The sequence below is a fragment of the Camarhynchus parvulus genome, chromosome 5, assembly GCF_901933205.1.
Source record: "Camarhynchus parvulus chromosome 5, STF_HiC, whole genome shotgun sequence".
In the NCBI taxonomy this organism is placed as follows: domain Eukaryota; kingdom Metazoa; phylum Chordata; class Aves; order Passeriformes; family Thraupidae; genus Camarhynchus; species Camarhynchus parvulus.
In genome coordinates this window covers 23,386,607-23,411,710 of record NC_044575.1, presented here as the reverse complement: position 1 = coordinate 23,411,710, position 25,104 = coordinate 23,386,607, and the positions used below count along the sequence as shown (strand labels likewise).

The 25,104-nt window shown below is 53.2% G+C and overlaps 1 protein-coding gene across 2 annotated transcripts in view; it reads left to right on the top strand.

The window, feature by feature from the left end:
- The window catches only part of DGKZ (diacylglycerol kinase zeta), a 46,523-nt gene that overhangs the window by 1,609 nt on the left and 19,810 nt on the right, over positions 1-25,104 (top strand). The window contains exons 1-10 of one of the 2 annotated variants that reach the window (XM_030949111.1): positions 10,112-10,448; positions 18,094-18,894; positions 19,650-19,758; positions 20,444-20,539; positions 21,326-21,403; positions 21,722-21,778; positions 23,874-23,942; positions 24,358-24,429; positions 24,738-24,854; positions 24,942-25,013. In XM_030949111.1, the coding sequence (XP_030804971.1) occupies positions 18,110-18,894; positions 19,650-19,758; positions 20,444-20,539; positions 21,326-21,403; positions 21,722-21,778; positions 23,874-23,942; positions 24,358-24,429; positions 24,738-24,854; positions 24,942-25,013 (1,455 nt within the window). In that variant the 5' untranslated portion in view covers positions 10,112-10,448; positions 18,094-18,109. Of the gene's footprint in view, positions 1-10,111; positions 10,449-18,093; positions 18,895-19,649; positions 19,759-20,443; positions 20,540-21,325; positions 21,404-21,721; positions 21,779-23,873; positions 23,943-24,357; positions 24,430-24,737; positions 24,855-24,941; positions 25,014-25,104 lie in introns of those variants that run through there. The other variant, XM_030949112.1, reaches the window with a different exon arrangement.

Genomic DNA, 25,104 nt, shown 5'->3' with positions numbered 1-25,104 from the left:
AATACTGTGTGGCATCTCTCTCTGAGTCCTGGGGCTTCAGGCTGCTGTTGCTGCAATGTAGATCAGCGCCAAGGGGAAGTTCTCCACATGTGAACAACCTTTGGCACTGTGGACGCATGGGGAGAGGCAAAGTGAAATGGCAGGAGGAGCTGAAGGAGGCCAGTAGGCCTGCCAGGATAGCTGGAACTGGCCATGGGATTGTTTAGTGCATTCTTGCCCTTCTGCTGCTGATGGAGGGACCCAGTTCCCCCTGGCTCGGGGTGATGAATGCAGCACCCAGAGCTGCAGGGTAATGAGGAGAGATTCCCATGGACCTCTGAGACAGAAGGGGCTCCCACACACACCAGTGGGAGGTAAACTCGATGGAAAGTCATGCAGGATAATTGGCTGCACGCCACTGAATTTATGCCCACCTGAGTGTTGGAGCAGAGGATGGCATGAAGTTTCTTCTCCTCCTCTGAGAGGATTAAGAGGGAAGGTTGTGCTATGCTTCCTTTTGTCAATAAGTACAGCCAGCCCCTACCCACCAAATGTTTTCCAACAGTGAGGAAATTTGTACCCACTTCTATTCTGAGCTTGTGGCTGGGAAACAGGTCTAGAGGAAGCTTAGGTAATTAGGAGGAATTTGCTCACTGACATGAGTGGAGAGCCCTGGCTTCAAGGAGAGAGGTCTCCTGAGGTGGACGTTCTGTGCTGGACTCTGCCTGTAGCAGCGCTGGGAGGCATGGCCAAGGGAGGTAGGGGTCTGCAAAATGGCAAGAGAGCCTGTCCTGTCTCCAGGGCAGGTGAGCCCTCAGGGGGTTTGAAGCGACAGAAAGGTGAGCCCCCAAGCTCTGGCCTCCGGTGGTATGATACATTAGTCCCGTGTTTTGCAAGCAGGCTTATTTCTGTACCTTGTAATTGCCTTACAGGAGGGTGGAGTAATTGGCTCTAGAGCTGACAGAGACAAGTGCCCAATACATGCATCCGCCCGTGGATGGGTAATTCTTTTAATTGGGCTGATAAAGAGATTGGGGCTGATCAGATAAGAGGTGGTTAGGATTAAATTGCCTTTCTAGGTGCCCTGTTTCTTGTGCTATGACTGAACTGCAGTTTACCCTTTCCGGGGAGGAACTGGGGAGGGAGTGTAAGTGCTGGGGACAGTGTCTGTTTCTTGCTCATCCCTGTGCCAGTGAAGTGGGATGCCAGTGAAATGGATCGCCCCTGTGGGCTTCAGAGCTTCTGTAACAAATCCCACTTCAAAGGAACTATGTGGAATGGCTGGTGCGATAGCATAAGCAGGGCTGTAGCCACCAGTGGGGCAGCTGGCAGATGGTAGTCCAGCAGAGCACAAGGCCAAGTTTTTGGCTGTGACCCTTTGGCAGGTCTTGTGCTGGAGCCTGCAGGTGAGCCTGGGGGTGCCTGCCACTGCCCCAGGAAAGGTTTGTGGGCGGCACAGCCTGTGGGTAAACGGCACTCAACAAACGGAGCCGAGCACCCGCCTACATCTTTCTGGGACGTCGCTTGTCACTTCTTTCTTGCAGCTTGATGTTACATCTGTGTGAGAGCTGAGAATGATGTACCAGTGGGACAGCAGCCCAGCCTTCTCCATCCCTGCTGTGTGGGGGTGCCCTTGAAGCTGCCGGCCCTTGTGCTCGCTTTCCCTGGTGCAGGTGCAGTAGAGAGGCCATGCAGTGGGGTAAGCCCCAGGTGCCCTGCAGGAAGACCAGATGGTAGTGAGGAGCCTGAAGTTTGTGCTCTGCAGGCTGGCGGACTGAGAGCAGTGTTTCCCTTGGGACAAGCTTTTTCACAAAGCACCTTGCTGCCAGCTAGCTGTTGAGCAATCATCTTCCTACTTCTCCTCCATGCATGCAGATTTTGTATGCCTCAAGCTCTGAAACCCTCCAGCTTCTGCTCAGAGGTGATGGCTGGGTAGCTTTGGCTGGGCCTGGGCCAGTGTCACTTTTGGGAATCCCCAGCTGTCCCCTGCAGTGATACTTGGGCTTGTTTGCAGGGCAGATGGGATGTGCCGAGAGAGTTGTTTCCGCTGCTGAGTTTGCTCTGTGATCTCTGCTCAGGGACTTTTTTTTCTCAACGGGGGAAAAATAAAGCACTGGGTACATTGAGCAGCTGTACCTGTTGGCAGCCAATGCAGCCTCACAGCAGAGCCAGGCTTGGACAGCTGCCAGCTCACAGTGGGGCTGTGAGATAGGTCAGGGAAGGATCATCATAGGGGGTCTGACTGCTTCCAGAGGCTGAGGTCCTCCGTGGTGTGGACCTGCCACTTGCCTTGTATCTCCAGTCCCAAGCATCCACTGGCAGCTCCCCAAGATCATAGCAGAGACTGCTACAGTGACATGTGCCTGCTCAGAGAAGGTGTCAAGACCTTTAATTATAGCATCGTAGAATGGTTTAGGTTGGAAGGGACTTTAAAGATCATCCAGTTCCAATCCCCCCCGTCATGGGCAGGGACACCTTCCACTAATCTTCTTAGGAGTTGGAGCATCCTTTCCAGGAAACACTGTAATCTCCTCAAGGGGCTGAAAGGAGGGAGGATGAGGGACTGCTTCCCTCCTTTGAACAAAAACAATAGGAAGAGAGTCAGGCCCTGGGAGTGGAGCCGGGTCTTTGCAAGGATACAGTGTTGAGAGGGGAGAGGCAGAGCTGTGGGTGGTATGAGCAGTGGGAGTTTGAGCTCTTTGATTGTGTGAGTTCTCTTGGGGACTAAGGAGGTGCTGGTAAAGGGAGGCCAGCCCTCGGCAATGAGGGCAATGCTCTCGCGAAGGGCAACCTGAGCTCTGGCAGGTGGTGGGAGACACAGTGTAGGATTTCCTTCATTCATCATCATGCAGTGCCTGGGGAACAGCCAATCTCCCCAGAGACTTGACAAAGCCTCTAAATTTAATTTGCAGGTCTGCTCTTAGTGGGGCTCTGTTTTCTTTTCCCCAGGTGACTCTGTGAGCTGAAGCTCCTGAATTATCTCTTAGCCATGCATTCGCTTGCTTGCTGGTTCTTTTAAACCAGTGCTGACTTTGAGATGCTGAGTTCAAGAGTAGAGCAAGGGCTGCAGGCTAAGACTCCTTGACCCTTGGGCCCACAAACAATCTGTTTCTGGAATAGATGGAGTACTGTCAGGAGGTGAATGGCTTCTGCTGGAGAATTTTGGACGTAGAGACTCTGGTGCAGATCTGGCTTGGCAACGCAGGTTGGACACGGAAATAGGGGAAACCTGTCCTGCTGGTTCTTGAGTTGGCACCAGGCTCCGGGGATAATAAGTGGCTCTGTCTTTGCAATTCTGAGTTCAAGAGCTTTCTCTATGACAGTTCTCCAGTAATACAAAAGTATACTCTGTGCTTCTGTTGCAACCTGCAGATCCAGCAGCAGCTGCAGTCTGTGTTTGGGAGCTGGGAGGCTTTCTTCTTCTCCCCATCAGGACACCAGGTGGAGGGTGAAGCTCTGCCAAGGCAAGCAGTGAGGCTGCGCTGGCCGGGCCGGAGCCCAGCAGGGATGGAGTCCTGTTCACCCCAGACGTATGTGTTAGACCCAGGGCTGTTCTTCTCCTGCCTGCAGTTCAGGGGTTGACGCCTTAGGGTGCTAATTCTGTACTTAACTGTGAGCTCTGCCCCCAGGGGAAGCTCTTCCTCATTGCGCCAGGATGAGGAGCTGAGAGGATCTCTTCCCACTCCATGCTGTCCCAGACAGTAGGAGTTAATGGGCCACCTGTCTCAGCCTTGCCTGCTGGGCAGGTTGTGCTGTCTGGGTTAGGCTGTCAGCTCCAGTTTCTACCTGTGACCATTGCTCCCATGCCTGGAAATTGCCTGGTTGAGCTTCGCCCAGCTGACGGCTGTCAGCCCTTCCCAGTGGTTCAGGGAACCACTGGGGAAATGAGCTAAGCATGCCCCATCTCAGAGAAGCCCTGCCCAGCTGTGAGAATTGGAGACCTGTCTCTGGGGGGACTGCAGGATGCTGCCCAAGCTGTGTGTGCAGGGTGGCCGGTACATGGCACTGGTGGGAAAGCCCCACTCTGGGAGCAGAAGGAGGTCTGGCTGGAGGTAGTCCCATGCTTTGGCTGCTGCTCTGTCCTCTGTGCCCCGTGTTAGTGGGAGATTCCTTTGGTGTGTCTCATGGGCTGTTGCTGGCTCCCTGACATTATTGCAGGATGCCAGCTTGTGGCAGGCTCTAGTCCCAGCCACACGTGGGGACACCCAGCCAGGGTGTGAAAATCCCACCCAGCACCAATGGGCAAGAGCTTAGTGTTTGCCTTTTTCCCAGCTCCACTTACCCTGTCTTCCTTTCCCTGCTTCCCAGCAGCATCTCATCTCTTTGCCGGGCTGGAGCAGCCCTGGCTCTAGCACATGCTATGGCTTTGAAGAAAGTCATGTGTCCCAGCTGGCTGGCCAGGAAGTCAGGGCAACTAACATAGAGCCTTCTTGCAGGTTTTCCCCTCGTTTTGGTGCAGCTTGACTTCCACAGGAAACGTGTGTGCCAAACAGCCTGTCCCTCGCTTGCTGTTGTCAGCCCAGGTGTGGATCCAGAGCCAGAGAGCAGGGGGACTCCTTGCTGCCTGCTCCCCACTGGCTGTGGAGGGCCCCACCTCCACTCTAGGGCAGGACTCCCCAACGGGATGAGGATAGAGAATCACGGGGTAGAAGTACGTAAGATGGCTTGCAGCCTCCTCCTGAGCTCCTAGCCTCTGGCTCTGGCCTGTAGCCATCCAAGAGAGGGAGCAGGGGGCAATGCAGATGGCCATGTGCCACCCCTCTGTGTAAAAGTTCCCACTTGGTCCGATTATCTGTACATCGTCCTGCCTCGCTACCCTGGCTCTGGCCAGGAGCCTCGCAGATCCAGGGCTAAGCCTCTTACTGCCCAAGCTCGAGGTCACCACGGAAGAGGACACCGCGTGGGGCTCGCTCTGGCAGCTGCCACTGCTGAAGAGTGCCAGGGGGTGGGGTGTGTGTTCTCTGCAGAGATTTTGCACCAGTGTGAGGCTGGCAGTTGGCAGGATTATGAAGGTACAGGGCTGCTGTCCTGTGAGAGCTGCCAGGATGCATGGAAGGAGGTATCCTGCTCCCCAGTTTGGCTCCTGGCAGGGTTGCAGGTTGGCATGGGGCCGGGAGATTCTCCAGCAGAGGCTGAGGATTCCCCACCTGGGCTCAAACAACGTTACCCACCTGCAAGTTTTCTTGTTGTTTGAATGAGTGAGGAAGCAGATATGGTGGAGGTGAGTGTCAGAGGGATCCCAAGAATGACACTTCCCATCTGCACTGGGTCACCAAGAGCTTTGCTACCCAGCCCCTGGTTGGTGGTAGTCGGGGCTCCTAAGGGTTGGTGCCCGTGCACAAGGGCCTGAGAGTTGGGAACAGGTGAACTGCTCTGCCCTGCCCAAACAATGCTTCTCTGTGAAAGGCATGGAGAGTGCCTTCATGATTTATTTGAAATTCAAATCCATGCATGGACCCAGCAGTCGAGGTGAAAGAAGGCAGCCAGGCACCAGGCCAGCACAGGGAAGGATGAAGGGAAGCAGGGCTCTCTTTCTGTGCCAGCCTGGCGCTGGTCCCCGAGTTGTATGCTCTCTTGCAGCTGGCTGGGTTGGGCTGGTGGTGGGCAGTTGGCTGGGTCTGAACTGGGCTGGGGTAGTATCCCAGACGCAGGAGTGTGGTGCTTCATGTTTGCTGACTGGCTCTTTAGGGAAAAACGGTGTTGCTGACTCCAGCTTCATGGGCGTGTTGCCTGCATTGACCTCCATGGCTGACAGCATGGGTGGTGGCACAGGTGCCGTTGGAGCCCTTGGGATCTGCATGTGCCAAGGCAAGGGGAGAGCATGTGGTGGAGAGATGGCACTGGGGCGGGGGAGGATAGTGCTGTGTGCTGAGCAGCCAGGTGTGTTCATGGCTTGCTGACCACTCTCTTTGTGTCCCTAGACTCCACCTGCCCCACAAAGGTGTCTTCCCTTGTCTCCAGGGCAGCCAGCCCGGCCGATGGGGATCCAGGAGGATAAAGCACCGGCCAGCGGTGTATAAGTATGTGGTATTTTTGTTGGCTTGCACAGGCTGTGCAGTCCCAGCAGCTGCTGCAACATTTCTTTTGAAAAGCTCTCCTCCCTCCCACCCACATCTCACCCCACTTCACCTTCTTGTGTCAGTACTAACCAAGGCCACTGAAAGCTGGGCTGCTTGCCTTATGTCTGTGTCACTGTCTTTGTTCTAGAGGGCAGTTTGCTACTGGACTTTGATCGACTAACATGGCAGCTTCTGTTTTGCTGGAGTTTGGATTGAAGGTCAGTTGAGCTCTTCCTCCTCTGTGTCCTAGCCAGTGTGGGCATGAGCACCTAGACCCAGTGCATGCTGAATGCTTGGAAGACCTAAGGTGACAGCACTGAGAGTGGTTTAGCTAAATGACTAAATTAAATAATAATAAATAATAAAATTTAACTGAAACAGTCTGAAGTTCAGTAAGGCTATGACTGCCAGAAATGGTGGAAAAACAGGGCCTGGGAAATAATCACCATGGCTGGGATGTAGTTGCTGTGTGGGAGCCGGTTCCTAGGCTAGCCATGGTGTTGGGACTAGCCATTACCTCACTCACAAGTGCTCCTGAGGAGATGTGGAGGTAGGGACAAGTCCTGAGTTCCATTCCTGGGCTCCCTATGCCTTGGTCTTTGTAGAGCAGCACATCAGCCCGGTCAGGATTTGGCTACACGTGTGTGAGTGCCACAGTGGAAGACCCTTACTGCTCCTCCTGGCTTCTGCTACACAGTTTCTCTGCATGGCATCCTAGGCTTTACTGAGTTTGCCACTCGGTCTCTTGTTTGTCTGATGTTGTAGACGCAAAAATCTTGTCCCAGGGCTGCTTGGGAGTCCTGTGGTTGGAGGTGTTGGGAGCAAGAGGCCGTGTGGCCAGTTAGTGCTCTTCAGAGGGGGGGGTGAATGGGTTTTGGAGAGTCCAAACAGCCACGGGTTGAACACCAGAGGGCACGGTCGCTCTTCAGAGCTCTGGTGCTCTGCTGTGCAACTCCAGCCCTTCCCCTGCAGCTGACTTCAGCTGGATGTTGTGACATGTCCCTTCTGCAGGGTTGCTGGCCTTGACTCATCGCTCCTGGTTTTGCTTTCCTCCCTTCTTCAGGAAAGGGATTGGCAAAGCATCTGCATAGGGCTTTTTTTATGCTGCATAGAGCTTTTTTTATGCTGCTGTGGCTGAAGTGGCTGGTGAGCTTGATAGTTTAAACTGGTCAGCTGCTGCCATGGGCTGGCTGATGCTCAGAGGCAAGCGTCCAGCCAAGGCAGCTGTCAGCCAACTCCCCACTGCACAGGCTTGCGTGTCCTGGTACCACAAGAGCCTCATAAGGGCAGCCACCCAACTTCTGCACCTGGAGTCTGGGTCGCTCCTCCCACACAGCAAGTCTCTGGAGCACCCAGTGTCTCTGTGGGCATGAGAGGAGGAGCCGAGAAACTCAGGAAGCAGAGCAAGGCAGCCCTGTGTTACTGATCTGTGCTAAAGTACTGGTCCATTCCAGGAAGGGGGACAGTGATCTGCTCTCTGCATGGACATTGCTTCTTCCCCTCTCTGAAGGATGATGGGAGAAAAAAGCCCATCAGTGATTCTGGCAGATCTGGGGATGTTAAGATGAAAGAAGAAAAGGAAGCACGTAAGACCAAATATGCTGAGGGCATTTAGAACAAAAAGGGTGGAGGAGAAAAAACCCCAACTTTTCCTCCTGCCCTCCCATTTATTGCAGTGGGACAAGCTGATATTCAGCAAAGCCAATAGTAGATTTAAGATTGTTAAAAGGAGTTACTTCAATTTTGATGTGAGGTGCGGGAGAAAAAGACTTAGTCACTTGCTGCCATGAGGTGAAAAAGTGAAACCAAAGGTTAGACATGATATCACTAACAGGGGCACAGTTAACAAATGCCACTTGTGTGGCATGTCAGCATGTGCTTTGCTTAGTCACAGGGTCATGATGAAGGCTTGGGAGGTGTCTTTCCTGTCTCAGGCTTTGTGGTGTAGAGAGATCACTGGGGACTGGGTTTCTCAGGGACGCTGAGCAGTTTTCCCCCTTGCAGACAACTGCAGGGGCTGCCACTTGTGATGTGGTTTCAGGTGCGTGGGACCAGGATCTCCTCACATGGAAAGTCTTGCTCAGGGCTGCGTGGGCCTGGGGAGCCTCTTGGCCTAGGGCAGTAGTTTCTGCTTGAACACAGCAGACTGAAACATGTGACCAGCAGGAGCTGCTGGTCTCCATCACAACCCATTCACCTGTCTGCATGTTAACAGGCTGATGGCTTACGAAGTCGCGGTAGTAGGAGGAGAATGGCAGCAAGGTTTGCATGACTGAACTTGAGGAGAGGGCTCTTAGGCTTCCTGCTCCTGCTGCCTCCAGGGACTTGGGGAATTAGTGCCCTGATCTCTTGGTGGTCACATTGACTTGAAAGGGATTTTGGGGCCACCTGGAATCCACCATGGTCACCTTTCCATGGTGTTTCCATGGGAAAAAATGGGTGTTTCCATTTGTCAGTCTAGGTCCTGCCAGCCCAGGAAGGAGATACGATTGTGGTGACTGTGAGGAGCAGCAAGTGGTATCATCAGGAGTCTCTGCTATGCATAGACCACAGGGGACAGGAAGAGCAGGGTGGGCATGGGGCAGTTGGAGACAAGCTGGAAGCTTGAACCCTCCCTGGATGTGTTCAAGGCCAGGTTGGACTCTGACGAACCTGGTCAAGTGGAAGGTGTTCCTGACTATGATATTGGGGGTGCAATGAGATGCCCTTTAAAGTCTCTTCGAATCCAAATCATTCTGTGATTCTGTGCTAAGCTTCCTTGGCTGGAGGTGTGGCTGGCGAGGAACCGCACATATCTCTTACCAGGCTACTTTGCTCTGAATGATTGACTAGTTGCAGCAAATTTTTAATTTTCTCTTTGATAAAACATCCTGCTGGTCCCAGTAAGTGAGTCTTAACAATGATGGACTGGGGCCTGTTCCTAGAGGCCCTTCTGCACCCGGCAGCTGCCCTGGGGCTGTGACAGTGCTGGGACCTGCTTGACCTCTAGAGGCAGCTGGCTCTTTCCCGGCAGTGGGAAGGGAATTCTGAAGGATGTGTAGATACCCTGTGTAGGGAAGGAGGCAGAACTTTCCATCCTTCATCAGCTAGCAGTTTCGAGGGCAGAGAGGACTGACCGAGGTGAACGCCTCCTGCCTGCCCTGGGTATCTCCAGCTCCCTTTCCTCTCTGTTGTTGTGAGGGCTGAATGAAATCCTCAGTAGCTTTGGCAATGGACAGGTTCGCTCATGTGTCCTCCCCACCCCTCTCTTTCACTGATTCACAAGGGCCACTTGCTCTTTCTGCCATGATGGATGATGATGACAGCAATGGTGGTAGCTCAGCCTTTGGGCCTGGCTACCCTCTATGAACAGCTTTCAAGACACCCATCAGGGAAGGCAGCTGGCTGCCTTTGCCACACTGGCTGCAGCCTCTGTGACATTTTGTTATGATTGTGTTACTGTAGTCCTGCTCCAGGCCCCAAGGAGCACTGGGCACCGTCCAAACACACACACATTCCTACACACAGAGGAGAAGAGCTGTCTAATTTTAGCCATGACATGTAGGCGAGGGGAAGGGGCAGGCAGGAGGGGGCAGGGTGTGAGAGACAAAATCTCAGCTGCAGTCACCCGCACTGACTCACTCACTATGTCCTGTGTGTGGCTATTGGCTCTCATCGCCCAAGTAAATGACCGAAAAAACAATAGCTGGTGACAGCGTCGTAGGGTGAGCTGGCCTTTAGCGTGACCTTCCCTTTGTCTTTGCAAAGACCAAGGAGGAGATGAGTTTTGTGACCCCAAAAGGGAGATGGGTTGTATTTGGCTGGGAGCAGATCCCTAGAGGCAGCTGGGGAACCCAGACAGTGGTGAAGCATGATGGGGAAGTCCCCAGCCTGGCTATGAGAGGTCCCATGGAGGGTTTTCACGATGAGGGAAGACACAAAGCTCCTGAGACTTCTGTGAAGCCTAGCTCAGAAGAAAGTTACCTCCTGTGCATGAAGACAGGCTCTCCGTGGCAGGCGGCTTGACTCTCATCAGCCATGCAAACCCCTTTATCCAATTTCCAAGGAGGCAGGAGAGAATCACCACTTTGGCGCATTCTCCCCGTGTCTTCCTGCTGCCGCTGCCAGGGAAGCTGCGCCGTCCCCGAGCTGCAGTTGAGTGTTTGGAGAGCAGCTGGCACCGTGGGGACCCCTCTCTTTCCGGGCCTGCTGTGGTGCATGCGCCTGCGGCTGGGGGCGAGCCGGCCTGGGGCTGATCGGAGAGGAAGTGCAGTTGGCTATTTTAACGAGAGCAGCACGGGGAGGAGCGGAGGGAGAAGCCAAGCACTCTCTCCAAACTAGGACTTAGTAGGGGAGGGCTGGCCCGCTGCTGCGGTGCGGCCGCTGCCGCCCACTTGGCACCTGCAGGACCCCTGCACCACTCCGGATCAGGTCACGGGGGCTTTTTCCCTCTATCTCCCCTTTCCTTGTTCTGCTTGTCCCTCTCCCTCACGCTTGCTGCTTTTGTTTGTGCTGGGTGGGGGATGGGAGGGGACCTGGGGGGAGAGACAGCCCTTAGTTTGTAGGTATGGCATTTGGTTCCAGACCACTGTGAAGGGCAGGGGGAGCAGACCCCAGAGTCACCCCCAAGACCCTCAGCTTTGCTTCTGTCGAGCACTGTTTGCTGCCAGAGCCTGGAGCAAAGCTGATCCACAGCAGTCCCCAGGGCTCAGGCGAGGGGTCTGCAAAACACAGCCACCATGGCACTCAGTGGTGCTTGGCTGCTGTTTCTGTACGGTTGCCCTGCCAGTGGTGTATTTCCAGCCACCTGTTCGGCTGCTTTCGTCCTGCCATCCGTGTGGCATAGGGGTGGCAGCAGGAAATCTGCAGGTAGCAGAGTACAGGGAGCTAGCCTGTGCCTTGCCAGGACCCTCAGTTGCTTTGCTTTGGAATAGTTTAGGAAAGCAGGACAGATTTGTGGACTCCTAGCATATCCTCTGGGGCTCGTGGCACTGTGATTCCCTGCTTATGCCAGGAGCAGTGGAATGCCCTTCCTGATCCCTGCTGTGGGCTGGAGGGAGGCATGTGAGTCCCATCTTTCTAATCAGTGATCAATGCATGTTGTGGAGTGCCTGAGGTTTTCTCGACTTCGCTTTGGGAGGTGCAGAGACTTACTAGCCCTGGGAATCACTGCCTGTGTTCTGTATCTGCCGCACTGCAGCTTTGTTGTTACACAAGGTTCATCACCTCCTCCCTGGGGCTGCTGCCCTGGGCAGACACTATGCATTGCCCTGCCTGGGGCAGCACTGTGGCCAGTAGTAATTTCTGTGCCAGGATTTTGTCATTGTGTGCTGGAGAGAAACTCTGGGGCTGCTCTGGAAGTTTGGATCCAACAGCTGGGCTGTGGGGCTGGCCACCCTTTAAATAGTGCATCCCTCCTTGTGAGGAGCAGAGCTGTGTGTACTGAGTGAGGGGACCACCACTGGGTGTGATAATGGGAATCTGCAAAAGAAACCATGGTCTGAGTACCTAAACCACCAGGACACCCTGTCTGAGGCCCCCGCTGCCTGGCTTCATGCGTGTCACTCTGGAAAGGAAGCTCAGAGAGAGAGAGAGAGAGAGAAGAAACTCTCCAACTCCTTCCCAGCCTGCATCGCTGGTCCTGCTGATGGGACCAAAATAGAAACTGTGTGGCCAGCCTCTCCCCCGACCCCTGCTCAGCCTCGGCCCCAGCACCATGGGTGACTGTGAGTCCAGGGCTCACCCTCTGCGTTTCAGCGCTGGTTAATTCATGGCTCAAGGCTGTCAGTCTTGCTGTTCAGCTCCTCAGCCAAATGCAGCAACAGATTGTTTGCATCAGTGCTGTCAGGTTTCTTGATTGCTGGGAGGCAGATTATTTACTGTACTGGCATATAAACTTCATAACATTATGATGGTGGAAAGTTGTCAAGGGATATAAATGCCCAGAGTCAGCCCAGGAGGCTCCAAGGAGATAGTTTTGGTTTAAATTAAGATAAAACACTGTCTTCCATGGATTTTGGGAAGGAAATCACATTGTTGTAATGGGAACATTACTCTGAATATTAGGGCTGGCAAACTCTTCACTTTATGAAGTCTCTGTGGAGGATCTGAGCTACTCTGGCAGATGTGCTTTAAAACAGATCTCATGTTTGCCCTGAGAAGGTGGTGAAAAAGGAGATGGCACCATGGCATCATGCAGAGCTTGGGGTGAGGTGGGATGGAGCTGCCACGAGAAGAGTGTTGGGAAAATGCTAGGAACTGTATTAGTCTCAGTCCCTTCTGCTCCTAGCCCCTGTTTTTCTCAGAAAACCAAATGTGAGCATTTTCTTGTGGAGGGCCAGGCATGAAGGTGGGATGGCCTTTGCCTTGCTTTGTTTGAGGCATGGCTAGGCAGTGTCCTTCCACCTGGCTCTGCCACTTGGAGAAGACTACCATGACAAACTGTCAAACTGTGATGTTTCATTTATTTGCCTTTCTACAATCGTCCCCCAAGGCAGCTGCCGGTCCTTGGTGCTGCATCTGTCACCCTGACTTGTTCATTTGAAGAAAGCATCTTAGAAGTTGTATCTCCTCCCTGTGGTGTTTCCAGCTCCTGACTGGCTGTGAGTTGTGCTCTTGCTCAGCCAGGTACAAGATGGATACAGAGAGTCTACATTGATATAGCTGCCTGTCCCTTGTGAAGCAGTGCTGTCCTGGGACCTCCAGGTTGGCCATCCAGAGTGCCCAGTGACACTGACAGTCTTCTGAGCAAGTTGGCAAACATGATTAGATATTGCTCTCATGCCCGTGCTCAGTAGCCCTGACAGGGACCTCTATGCATCACATGCCGGGACCTCAGGGACCACAGGGCTGGGAGGAGGTCCTTTGGAGCTGCATGCATCTGACCACCAGCTGGTTTCTAAGCACTTACCTTGCTTTCTTACTAGCAGAGAGGTCTGAATTTATCTTGATCAGGCCCAGGACTCACTGAAAGATAAGCTGAGCTGTGTTGCCCTCTGAGTCCCCTGCTAGGATCAGAAACTGGCTTCTGCAGCTTGGAGGGGCAACCTTACAGTTGCAGCAGTAATCCATCCCCTCCTCTGCAGAGTGACAGTGCAACTGAGGATGTCTTTGTCCTTGTTCTGGGAATACCATGCTCCTGCAGCTCAGAAGCCTGGAAGTGGCCCATATAGGTGGTGGCACTTGTTGCAGTAGGTCAAATGTATGAATCCTAAAGTAGAGGAGCATAGCCCATAGCTCACCTCACATGGTGCTTTGAAAGGCTCATGGCTTGGATGGAGCCTCTCCATCCCTGTGCTGGGGGGAGCCCCATCTCCTTGCTTATACTGGACCCAGTGTGGGGAAGCTCCTGACTCAGTTTTATTTTTATGATGGTAGGAGAGATGACAGCTGGAATGGAAATTCTGAGTAGAAACAAAGTGCACAGTATGGGAACTTGCTGATTACTGCACACCTCACTGCAACCAAAGCCTGAGGGCTGCACCACATCTTGGCCAGCATTTTCCCTTCCCCGTCTGGCATGGGGGCACCCTCCTCCGCAGACCTCATCTGTGCAGGTTGGTCTTGTAAGGTCAGAGAAGCCTGGCTGGGGAGCCCCAGGGAGAGGAGAGGTCGGTGATGATATATGGGAAGCAGGACGGGAGAGTGGGGACAGGATCTCAGCAGGGCTGGTGTAAGGACAGTAGCGTACATGGGAAGATTGAATATCAGAGCAATGAAAGGGCATTGTGGGTTGTACAAGCTGGTGATGGAAACAGAGGCTGAAGGCAACCAGTGGTGTGCCAGCAGGGTGGGAATGAGCAACAGCTCTCTGGATGGGCTCCTGGGTCCCTCAGTCCCTCCAGTGCCCTGGCAGGGAGAAGGCAGGGAAGAAGCCCAGGAGATCTTGCTGTGACACAGGAGTGCCTATTAATAACACACTTTCCTTATGGCTGATTTGTATGAGTCAAGTGTCTTTGCCAGGAGAAGACAGCTTGCAAAGTGAAGTGGGCTCCTGCTCACACTCTGCCAGTTCTAGTGCCACAGCAGCTCCCCAGCACCCACAGCTAGCCAGGATGCAGGAATCCAGCCAGCTGCCATCAGGACAGGTGCTCGTCATGGAACGGGGCAAAGCTCTCGGACTTGTTTCCCTGGTAGTCCTGTGGATGGAAAAAATGCTTTCCAGTTGACTAACTGGTGGTTTGCTGAAAGGTCAGGAGGAGCTGATGGTATTATTATGTCCAGATTTCTCTGTGGCTCAAGGCTTGTGCATTTATTATCAGCAACAACCTGCAGTAGTGTCCTCTTGCCTCCTGTGGTGCCAGGAGAGGGGTGCCAGATTTATCACTGTAAGAAGGTAACCTGAGATCTCTCTTGCTTCTGGGCACTGGCAGGAATAGACCAGGCTGCTGGAGGGACAAAGGGAATAATGATGCAGAGGAAGGGCCAAGAAGGTGTATGGCACAGGATCCCTCTGCCTATCACAGAGAGCAGAGTTATTTAAGTATGGTACATGGGAGTTTGCTCTAGATTAGTGAAACAAAGCAGAATAGTGGAACTGAATATCCAGATTCTCTTCATGATGTGGGCAAAGATTATGTCATGGGGAACACTGCATGTTTAGCCCTAAGGGTCAGCCTGTCTGGTTTTGGAATCATCATCACCAAATGAGGGATAGCTGCTGGATATCTGGAGATCTGGATCTCTATGTCCATTGCAGTTACAAGATGCAAGTTTTTCCTCTTAGATCCCTGCTGTGCTTTCCAAGGGTGTTTAGATCTTGATGGGACATGTTCCTGCTTCAGCAGCATCTCTGTACCGAGGCCAGGCAGGGTGTGTAAGATGCTTTGAGGAGTCTGGTAGTAAAAAACACCCCACCTTTCAAGAGCTCTGATTGCAGATCATGAGCAGAGCAGAGCTGCTGTCTCCTTCCTTATTCACAGAAGGAGATTGAAAAGACAGTGTGTATCTGCTCATAAGTAGAGTTGGTATCTCAGTACACGCAGCAGTACTTCTTACTTTGCACCCTGCAAATGCCAGGCTGCCTCGATCCAGCCTCCTTATCTAACTGAGCCGAGTAATGTGCGCTACCGAGCAGCCACAGGTGCTGGCTCCTCTCCATCTTTTCTCAGTGACAAACAATGGAGATGCCAGAAATATGCTGGTGTTAAGTCTGGGCCTTACAAGGCTTAGCTCTTTTCAGGCTCCTCTCTGCCTATTGCATGGTTCCCCAGCTGCTCTGCATGCAGCTCTGCTAATGCATATCAACCATGGGCAGCCCTGGCAGTTTATCCATCTGCTCCACCAGCAGCAGCTCTCACACCTGCAATACACCATTTGGAGCTCAGGTTGGAGGTGAGATGCAAGAGGTGGGGATATGTTCACCCAGCATATCTGAGCTGCCACATGCTGCTGTCATGGGCTGTCAGATGGCAATCTTGTAATAACCTTCACCACTGGTGGTCAGAGCTTGAGTCCACGTGCCATTTGCAGACAGCCCTGAAGATAAAAAGGTCCGCAGTCAGCTAGTGCTCAAACATAAATGTCAAACCAAGGTTGTTGTAGCAGATTTCCTCATGAGACTGGTGCAGAAAGGAAGGAAGCTGTATTAAGAGATCTTCCTGCCCACAGCAGCAACACAGTAAGCGGTGGAGCAGCTTTGTGCTGGTGGAATATCTGGGGTGGGAGGCAAGAGCCATTCAGCTCATTTGAGGTGCCTTTGGTCAGTATGTCTCCCCCAGGAGCTAAAGCTGACCAAAAAAGGTCTGTTGCAATGTGCCACATCCTGTGTTCTTGCTTGTGTTTCTTAATATGTTTTATTTGTTCCGAAAGTTTTTAATACCTGTTGGTGATGATGCTCATTGGCAGCCATCTGAACATGATCCAGCATGTGCCAAGTGGCCACGAAGGCCAACAGTATCCTGGCCTGTGTCAGCAAGTGTGGCCAGCAGGACTGGAAAGTGACTGTTTCTCTGTACTCAGCGCTGGTGAGGCCACACCTCGAGTGCTGTGTCCAGTTTTGGGCCCTCCTCCTGCCACTGAGGTGCTGGAGCACATCCAGAAGATGTACAGCTGGTGAAGGGTCTATGGAAGAGGTCTTAGGAGAAATGGCTGAGGAAGCTGGAGGCTCCTGGGAGACCTTATTGAGCTCTAGAACTACCTGAGAGGAGGTTGTAGCAAGGTGTGGGGTCAGTCTCTTCTCCTAGGTAACAAGTGATAGAACAAGAGGAAATGGCCTCCAAATGTCCAGGGAAAGTTTAGATTCTCTGATTCTATGCTGTTTACTGTGCATCATCTTGCAGATAATATGGAGAGGGTACATGAATGGAGCACTGCAGTGTGGGGAACAGACTGGAAGCAAAATGCTGATGCCATCTGCAAAGCTCCATGGGCCTTGGGTGGGTTGAATCTTCTGGTGACCAAGTACCTGCCTGCATTGCTTGCAGTGGTAGGACTTGAGAAATACTTCTGAGGAGGTGACGCTTTGGCTTTGCTTTCAGTTCAGCCAGGCTTTAGCTGCCCTGATGCTGCTCTCTGGAGGCCATTGCCTGCCTTCCTTCCTGCCTGCCTGCCTGCCTGCCTTCCTGCCTGCCTTCCTGCCTTCCTTCCTGCCTCCTTCCCTCCCTTCCTCACTCATCCCTCCTTCCCCTACATTACTGAGTACAGACATGGTGATAAGCCTGTAGAAACTGAAGAGCTGGCTTCCTTGTCTGCAAGGGTGGAGGAGACCAAACCAAGCATTGTCTTTTCCAAGAATACAAACTCACTTTTGTATTCATCTATTAAAAAGAGGTACAGCCCAATGTGGTGCTGGTGCTACAAGCACGATCAAAAACTCCATTTTGTCCAGAAGACAAAACCTGTGTCCCATCTTACATGCATTTCCCAAATAAACAGGGAAGAAGCTTCTGATAAATTCACCTGTTTTTGTGGGCCTTGGGTCATTGGAAGTTTGGGCCAGAGTGATGTCCTGAATGTTCTCTGATATTACTGATCCATAAGAATGTAAAAGAGCATGGTTAGAGAGGAAGATAGAAGAAGGGGAGGAGATGTCAGTCTGTGTGGTAAGCAGCATGCCCATGCTCTCGTGGTGGGTAGATGCCTTGCACAGCATGGAAGTCCTTGAGAGTGGTGGTGGTGACTTGTGTGTGCTTGCAGGCTGCCATGATCAAGTCCCCTGCCTTGGGAGCAATTGAAGAGAAGTTTGCTTCTACCAAACTATGGGTTTTGGTGGGTTTTTTAAAGTTGGCCTTGAATAAATCCTCTAGCAGCTGAAGAGAGGTGGCAGCTGGAGGGTGGGAAATGAAGCACTGTCTCTGGAGGAGGGGAGCACTGGAGCTAGCCAGACTCAGCTCCTTCCACTCAGGCCTCTGTGTGCTGAGGCACTGCCACTGAAAGTGTTGCAGTGCCTTCCACCCATGGCTTTCAACAGACTGCTGCAATGTCCAGGCAGCCTGTCAAGCTTTGAGAGCTGGGCAGGGAAAGCATGAGCTTTCCATAAAGCTCTTTCTCCCGTGAGAAGGAAGTTTTGCTTAGGACAGATGGGATAATCTTCCTAACTCTCCTCTGCCCTGCTTCAGCCTCTCCCAGCTTCCAACTCTCCCAGACCTCTTCTACCAAATTTTCCTGCCCTGGTTTTACTGGCCTGGTCGATTTTCTTCTGTAGGACTCACAAGGGCTTAATTTCAATTTGCTACAAGTTTGGTGGGACTGATACCTAACTAGAGTGGTTCCTGTGTGGAAACCCGGTGGATCAGCATCAGGAGAGTGGTAGGGGTAATGGAGGTGCCAGGGCTGGTCGGCACCTCGGAGTGCACAGGGGTTCTGCTTAGTGGAGTGCAGGGAATGCAGAGGGTCCTGGCTAGGCAGTGTCACCTCCCCTGCCATTGCAGCCCTCTGGGCTGAGCTGTGAGACTTGTGGAGCAGTAAAGCTGTGGGGAGCAACACTACCACATGCCTCAGGTAGCATTGCCACGTCTCCCACTCCCTGCTTCAGCCCTCTATCCCTTGCTTCCCACTGTCCCCTTGCCCTGACAGCCACAGCCTGGCCTGGGACTCATAGGGGGGGCTACTTAATCCCTGGTCTCTGTGTTAACAGCCACCATCTGGATGCAATGGAAACCTTTTTCAGGCGGCACTTTGGGCGGAAGGGGCTGCGGCGCAGCAGCGTGATGGCTGTGCCCACGGGCAAGGCCAGGCGGCGCTCCCAGGTGGGGCTGCCCTCCGCCTCACTGGCCCAGTGTCGCCGCAGCTCAGGCACCGCTGCGGCATCCCTCTCCTGCCTGGGCCTGGTCCGGCGTCCCGGCACACGTCGGCGCTCCAGCACCACGCCGCCCTGCCTCAGCCCCAGGTTTGCCGTGCAGAAGAAGCGCGGAGGCCAGGCACAAGCCATTGATGCCCAGCTGCTGGGTCCCACTGTCCTCCTGGCCAGCCTCCTTCCCACGGGAGAGGAGGGGGATGGGGCTCACTGCGCTGACAGCTCCACATCTGAGTCTCCAGAGGACGGTGGTGCAGCAGCAGGAGCTGAAGGGGGCCAGCACGAGCATAGTGCTGAGGAGATGTGGCTGGCCATGCTGCCCCAGCTGCGGCCGCTGCAGGCAGGGCTGCTGTCGCGGGGCCCCCGCTGCCTGCGGCGCGCCTCCTCCCACCGCCTGCCCACCGAGGCCCTGCACGGCCGGGCTGCCTACGGCCTGCCAGGCCGATACCGCCGCCTCAGCCAGCGCCGGCGCTCCAGCGATGCCCCTCAGCCTGGGCTGCTCCCCTCTGGCCACCCCCGGCTGCTGGCCCAGCGCTGTGCAGGAGTGGCTGGAACCAAGTGCCCCTCTGCCACCCTCGTTAAGGCTTTGGGACCGGAGCCCACCTGCCACACCACCCTGGACGGCTGGAGTCCCCGGCTGCTGTATGTATGGTGGCAGCGTGGAAGCAGGCAATGCCTTGCGGAGGGGACAGGGGGAGTGTAGACCCAGGTTTGGTGGGGAAGTAGGGAAGAGACTCAGCGCCATTGGCCCTGGCTGCCATTGGTGTCTTGCAGTGCTGCTGGTGTACCATAAGCATCTTCCACCTGGAGCTTGTGGGTGTCCTCTCCTGCCAGGCTGGGACCAGAGGAATGTGGTAGGCCTGGTCACTGGCTGGAGATGCACACTTTCTCCGGTTGGCTGGATTTCCTGCTCCTTTCCTCCATCCTAGCACATCTGTGAGAAGCTCACTAGCCCCAAACAAACAGTTCCTTTTATTCTGGCCAGTGGTACTGGTCCATGGAAACACCCCAGGCTCTGAGAGATGCAGGGAGACTGTTGGACAGGTGCTCTATTGTCCCTGCAAAGGCAGTCCCACCAATGCAGCTCCGTGGACACTGCCAGGGTGTTTTACAATGGAGCTCTTATCCCTGAGGGCATTAACCCAGCAGGCCCAGGCTGTGCCTTTTGTTGGGTACAGGCTGTCTGGCTGAGCTATCAGCAACGTGGCCAGTACTTCTTCATCCCACAGGACTATCTCACAGAAACAGGTACTTCTCAGCTACCTGGGATGGAAATTCACCTAATTTCCAGCCACTTGGTCCTGAGGAGGCTTTTCTGCTGCAGCCTCACATTGCATCTTAGAAGCAGGTTGTGCTTTGCATATATATTTAATAGCCAGCCCTCCTTTGTCTTCCAGGAAAGCTATTGCCAAATCCAGTCTCCAACACATGGTAGCCCAGCCAAGCCCAGCACTAGCCATGAGGAGCGACTCGGAGAGGCAGATACGCAGCACTGTGGATTGGAGCGTAAGTTGTACTGTGTTTTGCTGGGCATTGCATGGAATGGGCTCTTGGCCAAGAAGCAGCAGGCTCTTCCCTGGGTTGAGGCTTCCCAGATGACTGACACATTTATGGCCTCTCCCATTGCCACCAGCTGATGCCAGCATCTGTGCTTCTGGCAGCACTACTGGATGCTGCAAAAGAGAGGCTGTGGAGGCACAGGTGGTTCCTGGAGGGATGGCATAAGTACTCCACTCCCAGCTTTTCTGCTTCTGACAGCCAAGATCTGTTGGCTGGGGCCAAGCAACAGGAGTAAGCCCCTGCTCCTTAACAGGCAATGCCCCGCAGCTTTTAAGCTGCTCGTTCAGACTGTAGAACAGAGGCTGGTTCAGGAGTGTCCCCTGCACTGAGTTTGCCCTGATGCCTCCTCTCGGGCTGATTAAAGCAGCTCCCCTGTGCACGACACTACAAGTGGTTTGTAGGTCTTGGAGTTGGTTTCCTGGGGACCTCTTGTTTACAGCAGGCGGGCCATGGCAGCAGCTTTCTGAGGCTTCCTCTCTCCAGATGTCCCTGGCTGTTGCATGCATCTTGTCTCCTGGCCTCCACCTCCCAGCATTGTCCATTATCTTGTCCCTTGCACAAAGTATTTTAGGGGCTCAGATGCCTCTCTCTGGGGGTTCTCTCAGAGCTTGTGTTGTCTTGTGTGTTTCAGGAGGCTGCGGTCTATGGGGAGCACATCTGGTTTGAGACCAATGTCTCTGGGGACTTTTGCTACGTTGGGGAACAGAACTGCATGGCAAAGCTTCTGGTGAGTCACCTGGGGCCACAAACACGGCTGTGCTGTCACCTTATGGGGAGACCTCAGAGGCCGCACTGCTGCTGCTGCTGCTGCTTCTGCTGCTGCTGGAGGCCATGCAGGGGTCTGGGGAGCTGCTGAGGCAGGGACTGTGTCCCTCCTGCCTCTGCATACCGGAGGGCCTAGTCCCCAGATTCTGCCAATGCTGGCTCTCACTTTGCAATGGGAACCTGATGCAGGGCTGCCTCTTGCCTGGAGGGTTCCAGAGAGAGGCTGTTGGTATTCCACACCCTTGGAAGGACAATCTGAATCCAAGACCTTTCAATAGAGGAGAAAAGTGAGCTCTGGAGACCCAGGCCTGTTGCCTCCTGCCCCTGCAGTCCTCCGTCCCAGTTTGTAGGCTCAGTCCTGCTTGTAGTGCAGGATATGGAGCACTAATGCCACCCTCTGCCTGCTGTCCTGCAGGTGCCTGCCACTGATGCCACTCTGCAGATGCCTCCCAGACCAGCTTCCATGGTGCTCTCGGGCAGTGTCAAAAAAAGACAAATGCTGCAGGACAGGACAGTAGGGAAAGTACCTCCCTGCTCTGTCCCAGGCTTGGGAACATCTGCCATAGGCACATGCTTAGACCCCTTCACTAGATAAGAAGTCTAGGTTGTATCTAACTTTGCAATAGAGCTTGTACTGTATCCCAGTACATAAGAAGGAGGTATGATGGGAGGCTGAGCTTGCCAGGCTCTGAACACTGCATATTTTCATTCACATGTATATTTTTTCTCCCCTTTTCTTACCCTTCAGCAAAAACCTCTCTCCAGGCGCAAGTGTGCAGCCTGCAAGATCGTAGTGCATACACCCTGCATCGAACAGCTGGAGAAAGTGAGTAGAGCCTGTTAAGCCCTCCCTGCAGCTTGCAAAACTGTAGCAGCCTTTTCTTGGGCAGTGAAACACAAAAAGATTGAGGAACTGCAACGTGTAATTGCAGAGAGGGGTCTTCTGAGAAGACAGTACCAAAATGAGGATCTAGTGATATGATTGGGACCCCAGGCCCCATTTTGTTCAGTAACCAAGACATGTTTTGTGGCAAGTACCAAACAACTCCAGAGGTTCTGAACCTTACTGTAGTGCAGTAAATTCCAGTAGATTTCCTTCAGGTATGATGGTTTTACTGGTTCCTCTCCTGTGTTCTTCCTACAGATAAATTTCCGCTGCAAGCCTTCCTTCAGGGAGTCAGGATCCCGGAACATACGGGAGGTGAGACACGTGCCTTGGACTCTGCCCACATCTGCATCTCCCATTTCCAGTTTAGTGGTAAAGACACCAGATACTGCCAGCGTGTTGCCCATCCAAGTGGAGGCATCATGTTCCTTCCTGCTCCAAGGGGGTGGTGCCATAAAAGGGATGTTTCTTTGCAAGGCAGCAGCACAGACTGAGTATGAAGAGTGAGAAGTTTGCAGGCAGCAGATGCAGAGCATCCGATGGTTTGCATGTTCTGAATCTGCATGGGAGGAACCTACAGACAGTATTTTTTGGGAGAAATTTTGACGCTTGTGTTGGGTCCTCAGGCACATAGATGAGGCTGTGGCAAACAGCAGGTCCCCAAGTCTCCTGCAATTTGGAAGGAAGCAGTATGGGTTCATTTCTGGCGTTATCACTCAGCCCTGACCTAGGTGCCACAGGTGGCAGTGGAAGTTGCCCACAGTAGTGGTATCAGACCCCTTCAGCCCATGATGGGCATAAGCAGTGGCCTGGAACCTATCTGCTGACGTGCACTGGTGGAAGCAGCTGTCAGCCTTCATGCTTCACCCTCCAGCCTGTGGAGCCAGTGTAGCCTGTGCAGTGCTCTGGAGTGGGTGTGGGTGGCTCAGTCATGGGCCATTTTGTGCCCCCAGCACACTGTGTTTGTGCTGGCACAGCAGACCTAGCTGGGGAAGGATATTCAAACACAGGGCTGCCTGCTTTGAAATGCCGGCATGATGTTGTAAAGGGAAGCTTTCAGCATCACTTTAAACCTTCCTTTCTTGCTTTGTTTTTCTTTCTGTGCCTCCTTCCCATATTGCTCTTAGTCTGGCTCCCTTATTTGTGCTTCATTTACCTTTTGGGCTCTGCTAACAGCTTGCTGCCTCTGCTCAATTGTCTGTCTCTATTTTTCTTCTCTCCACCCTCTACAAATCTTTTCTCCCTCCCCTTGTGTTTTCTTTTTTCTCACAAACTCTGCTTCTCCATCCTGTCTTTCTAGTGCTTCTCAGTTCCTCCAAGGCCTCTTCCTTCCTGTTTCCCTAAAAAGGTGCTCTTCTGGCCTTTGTGGTGCCAGGGATCTCCTTCGGGGTCAGCCCTTTCCCTAGATGTACCTGCTTGGACCCAGAGCTGAGCTCAAGGCATAGCCCTCCTTCCGCTCCTACTGGATTAATATCCGCTAAAGCCAACAAGACTCTTCATCCCCTCCCATGTGCTGCACTCAGAGGAGGCAACACTGGAGCTGACCCCAACCTCCTGCCAGTTTCTGTCTCTCATCATCATGATCCCAAAAGCTGTCAGGAGCAGGATGTTTGGGCCCTGTCATGCCAGCCTGTGAACTCGCACTCCCTTTCTCTTTTTGCTTCTCTCTCTGCAGTGCCGTTCCCAGTCCAGGGCTGGAAAAATAGGATAGGATTTAGGGCAAGTGGTACTTCATTATAAAACTTCTGAATCCTTCACAATCACTTCTGCAAGTCCCAGCCCTGAACCCACTGTGAGCCTGCAAGCAGAGCAGAGGTGCTGGCGAGCAGCCTTGCTGCCCACACTGGCACTGAAGCAAGCTCAGGATTGGCCTGGGGAAAGAGCAGAGGGAAGTGGGTGTGGAGGGCTCTGGGGCTGCCACTCTTGTCGAGGAATGTGGAGTGAGGAGGTTCACTGCTTAGCTGCAAGCACTTCCATCTTCTCCCTGTGGGCACAAACTGTGTCTCTCAAGGATTTTCACGCCATCCACCAGCACATTTTTCACCTGGCACTAGGGGCATCTGGGCAGAGATGTTAGGGAACAGAGATGTGCTGCTGCTTACCCACTCTCCATTGGATCTGCTTTGTGTGATTCTCAGTCTTCAGTTTCCCTGTCCTCCTTCCTATTTCTTCTGGTTTTAATTCCCTTTTCTTGGAGCATCTTAGTTTGGCCTCTTGTCCCCTGATTCTTTGGCTTTGCCTTCTCTCAGCGGGTGGGGGGCTGGTCCCTATGAGCAGTGGGTTTGCTGAGAGAGCAGAGGTTGGCTGGCCTGTATCCATTTCTTCTCCCTGTTCCTGTGTTCCCTCATGCACTGGGCCCTTTACTTCTTTTTTTTTTTTTTCCGATTTTCTTATTTTCTTTTCCGTTTAGCCCATTGTTGTCCGACATCACTGGGTGCACCGGAGGCGGCAGGAAGGGAAATGCCGGCAGTGTGGCAAGGTGAGAGGGCATCCTGGGCATTTTTCTCAGCCTGAAGGAAACCTAAGGTCAAGCCAGAGACACACACAGGGCTTGGAACCAGGGACATCCCACCATTCCTGTTTGGCGGCAAACCAAGACACATGCCCTGCTTTGCTCAGTGAAGCACTATGTAACTGCTTCCCACATAGAGTAGTTCTTCCCCTGGGCCCAACTAATCCTGAAAGGGACTGTCTTCCTGACATGCTTTCCTTGAGCAATAAGGACACCCCTACAGAGCACAGTGGCCTCCCTGGTGCTGTTGTTGTGGTTGGGACTGTGTGACCAGATCTGGAGGGCTCCAGCTGCAGGCATGCTCTCTTTGTTAATGTCTCTTACTGTTGGATGGTAGGAAACTGCAGGGAATTCCCTAAGCCTCTTGTCCTTTCTTCAATAGGGTTTTCAGCAGAAGTTTGCCTTCCACAGCAAAGAGATTGTAGCCATCAGCTGTTCCTGGTGCAAACAAGCGGTGAGCAGAGCCCCCCTGAATGCCTTAGCAGTCATTTCTGCACTAATGACCTCTGCTTTCTGCCGGGGCTCCCCCAGCTGCTGCTCGGCAGCCTGCCCTTAGCAGCTCCCCCTGCTGGCAGAGGCTGTACTATGATATTTGCAAGCTCCTTTGAGAAACTTTCTCTTCATTGCCTTCCCGTTACAAAATTCCTGCATGGTTTCATCCAGCACTCCCTGCACTGGCATGGGGAACCTGAGAGGAGGAGATTGTGGCTGTGCCCAGCAAACTGAGCAGCCGAGTTTTCTCTCTGTCTTCTCCTTGGCCAGTATCACAGCAAAGTATCGTGTTTCATGCTGCAACACATTGAAGAGCCCTGCTCACTGGGGGCTCATGCTGCTGTCGTCGTTCCTCCCACCTGGATTCTGCGGGTCCGGCGGCCCCAGGTAGGTCACTTCACTTGGGGCTCTCAAAGTTACCACTTGCCCAGTGGCTCCTCACAGAGTTTTTGTGTTTGTTCCTTTTCTCTCTAGAATCCACTGAAATCTAGTAAGAAAAAGAAGAGGACATCATTCAAGCGGAAATCCAGCAAAAAGGGAGCCGAGGTAAGTAAGATATGAGGGGACTGGGAATGACCTTGTCTTGGAAGGGCAGAGGGACTGAACAGTGAGGAGCAAGGCTGAGAATAAAAGTGGG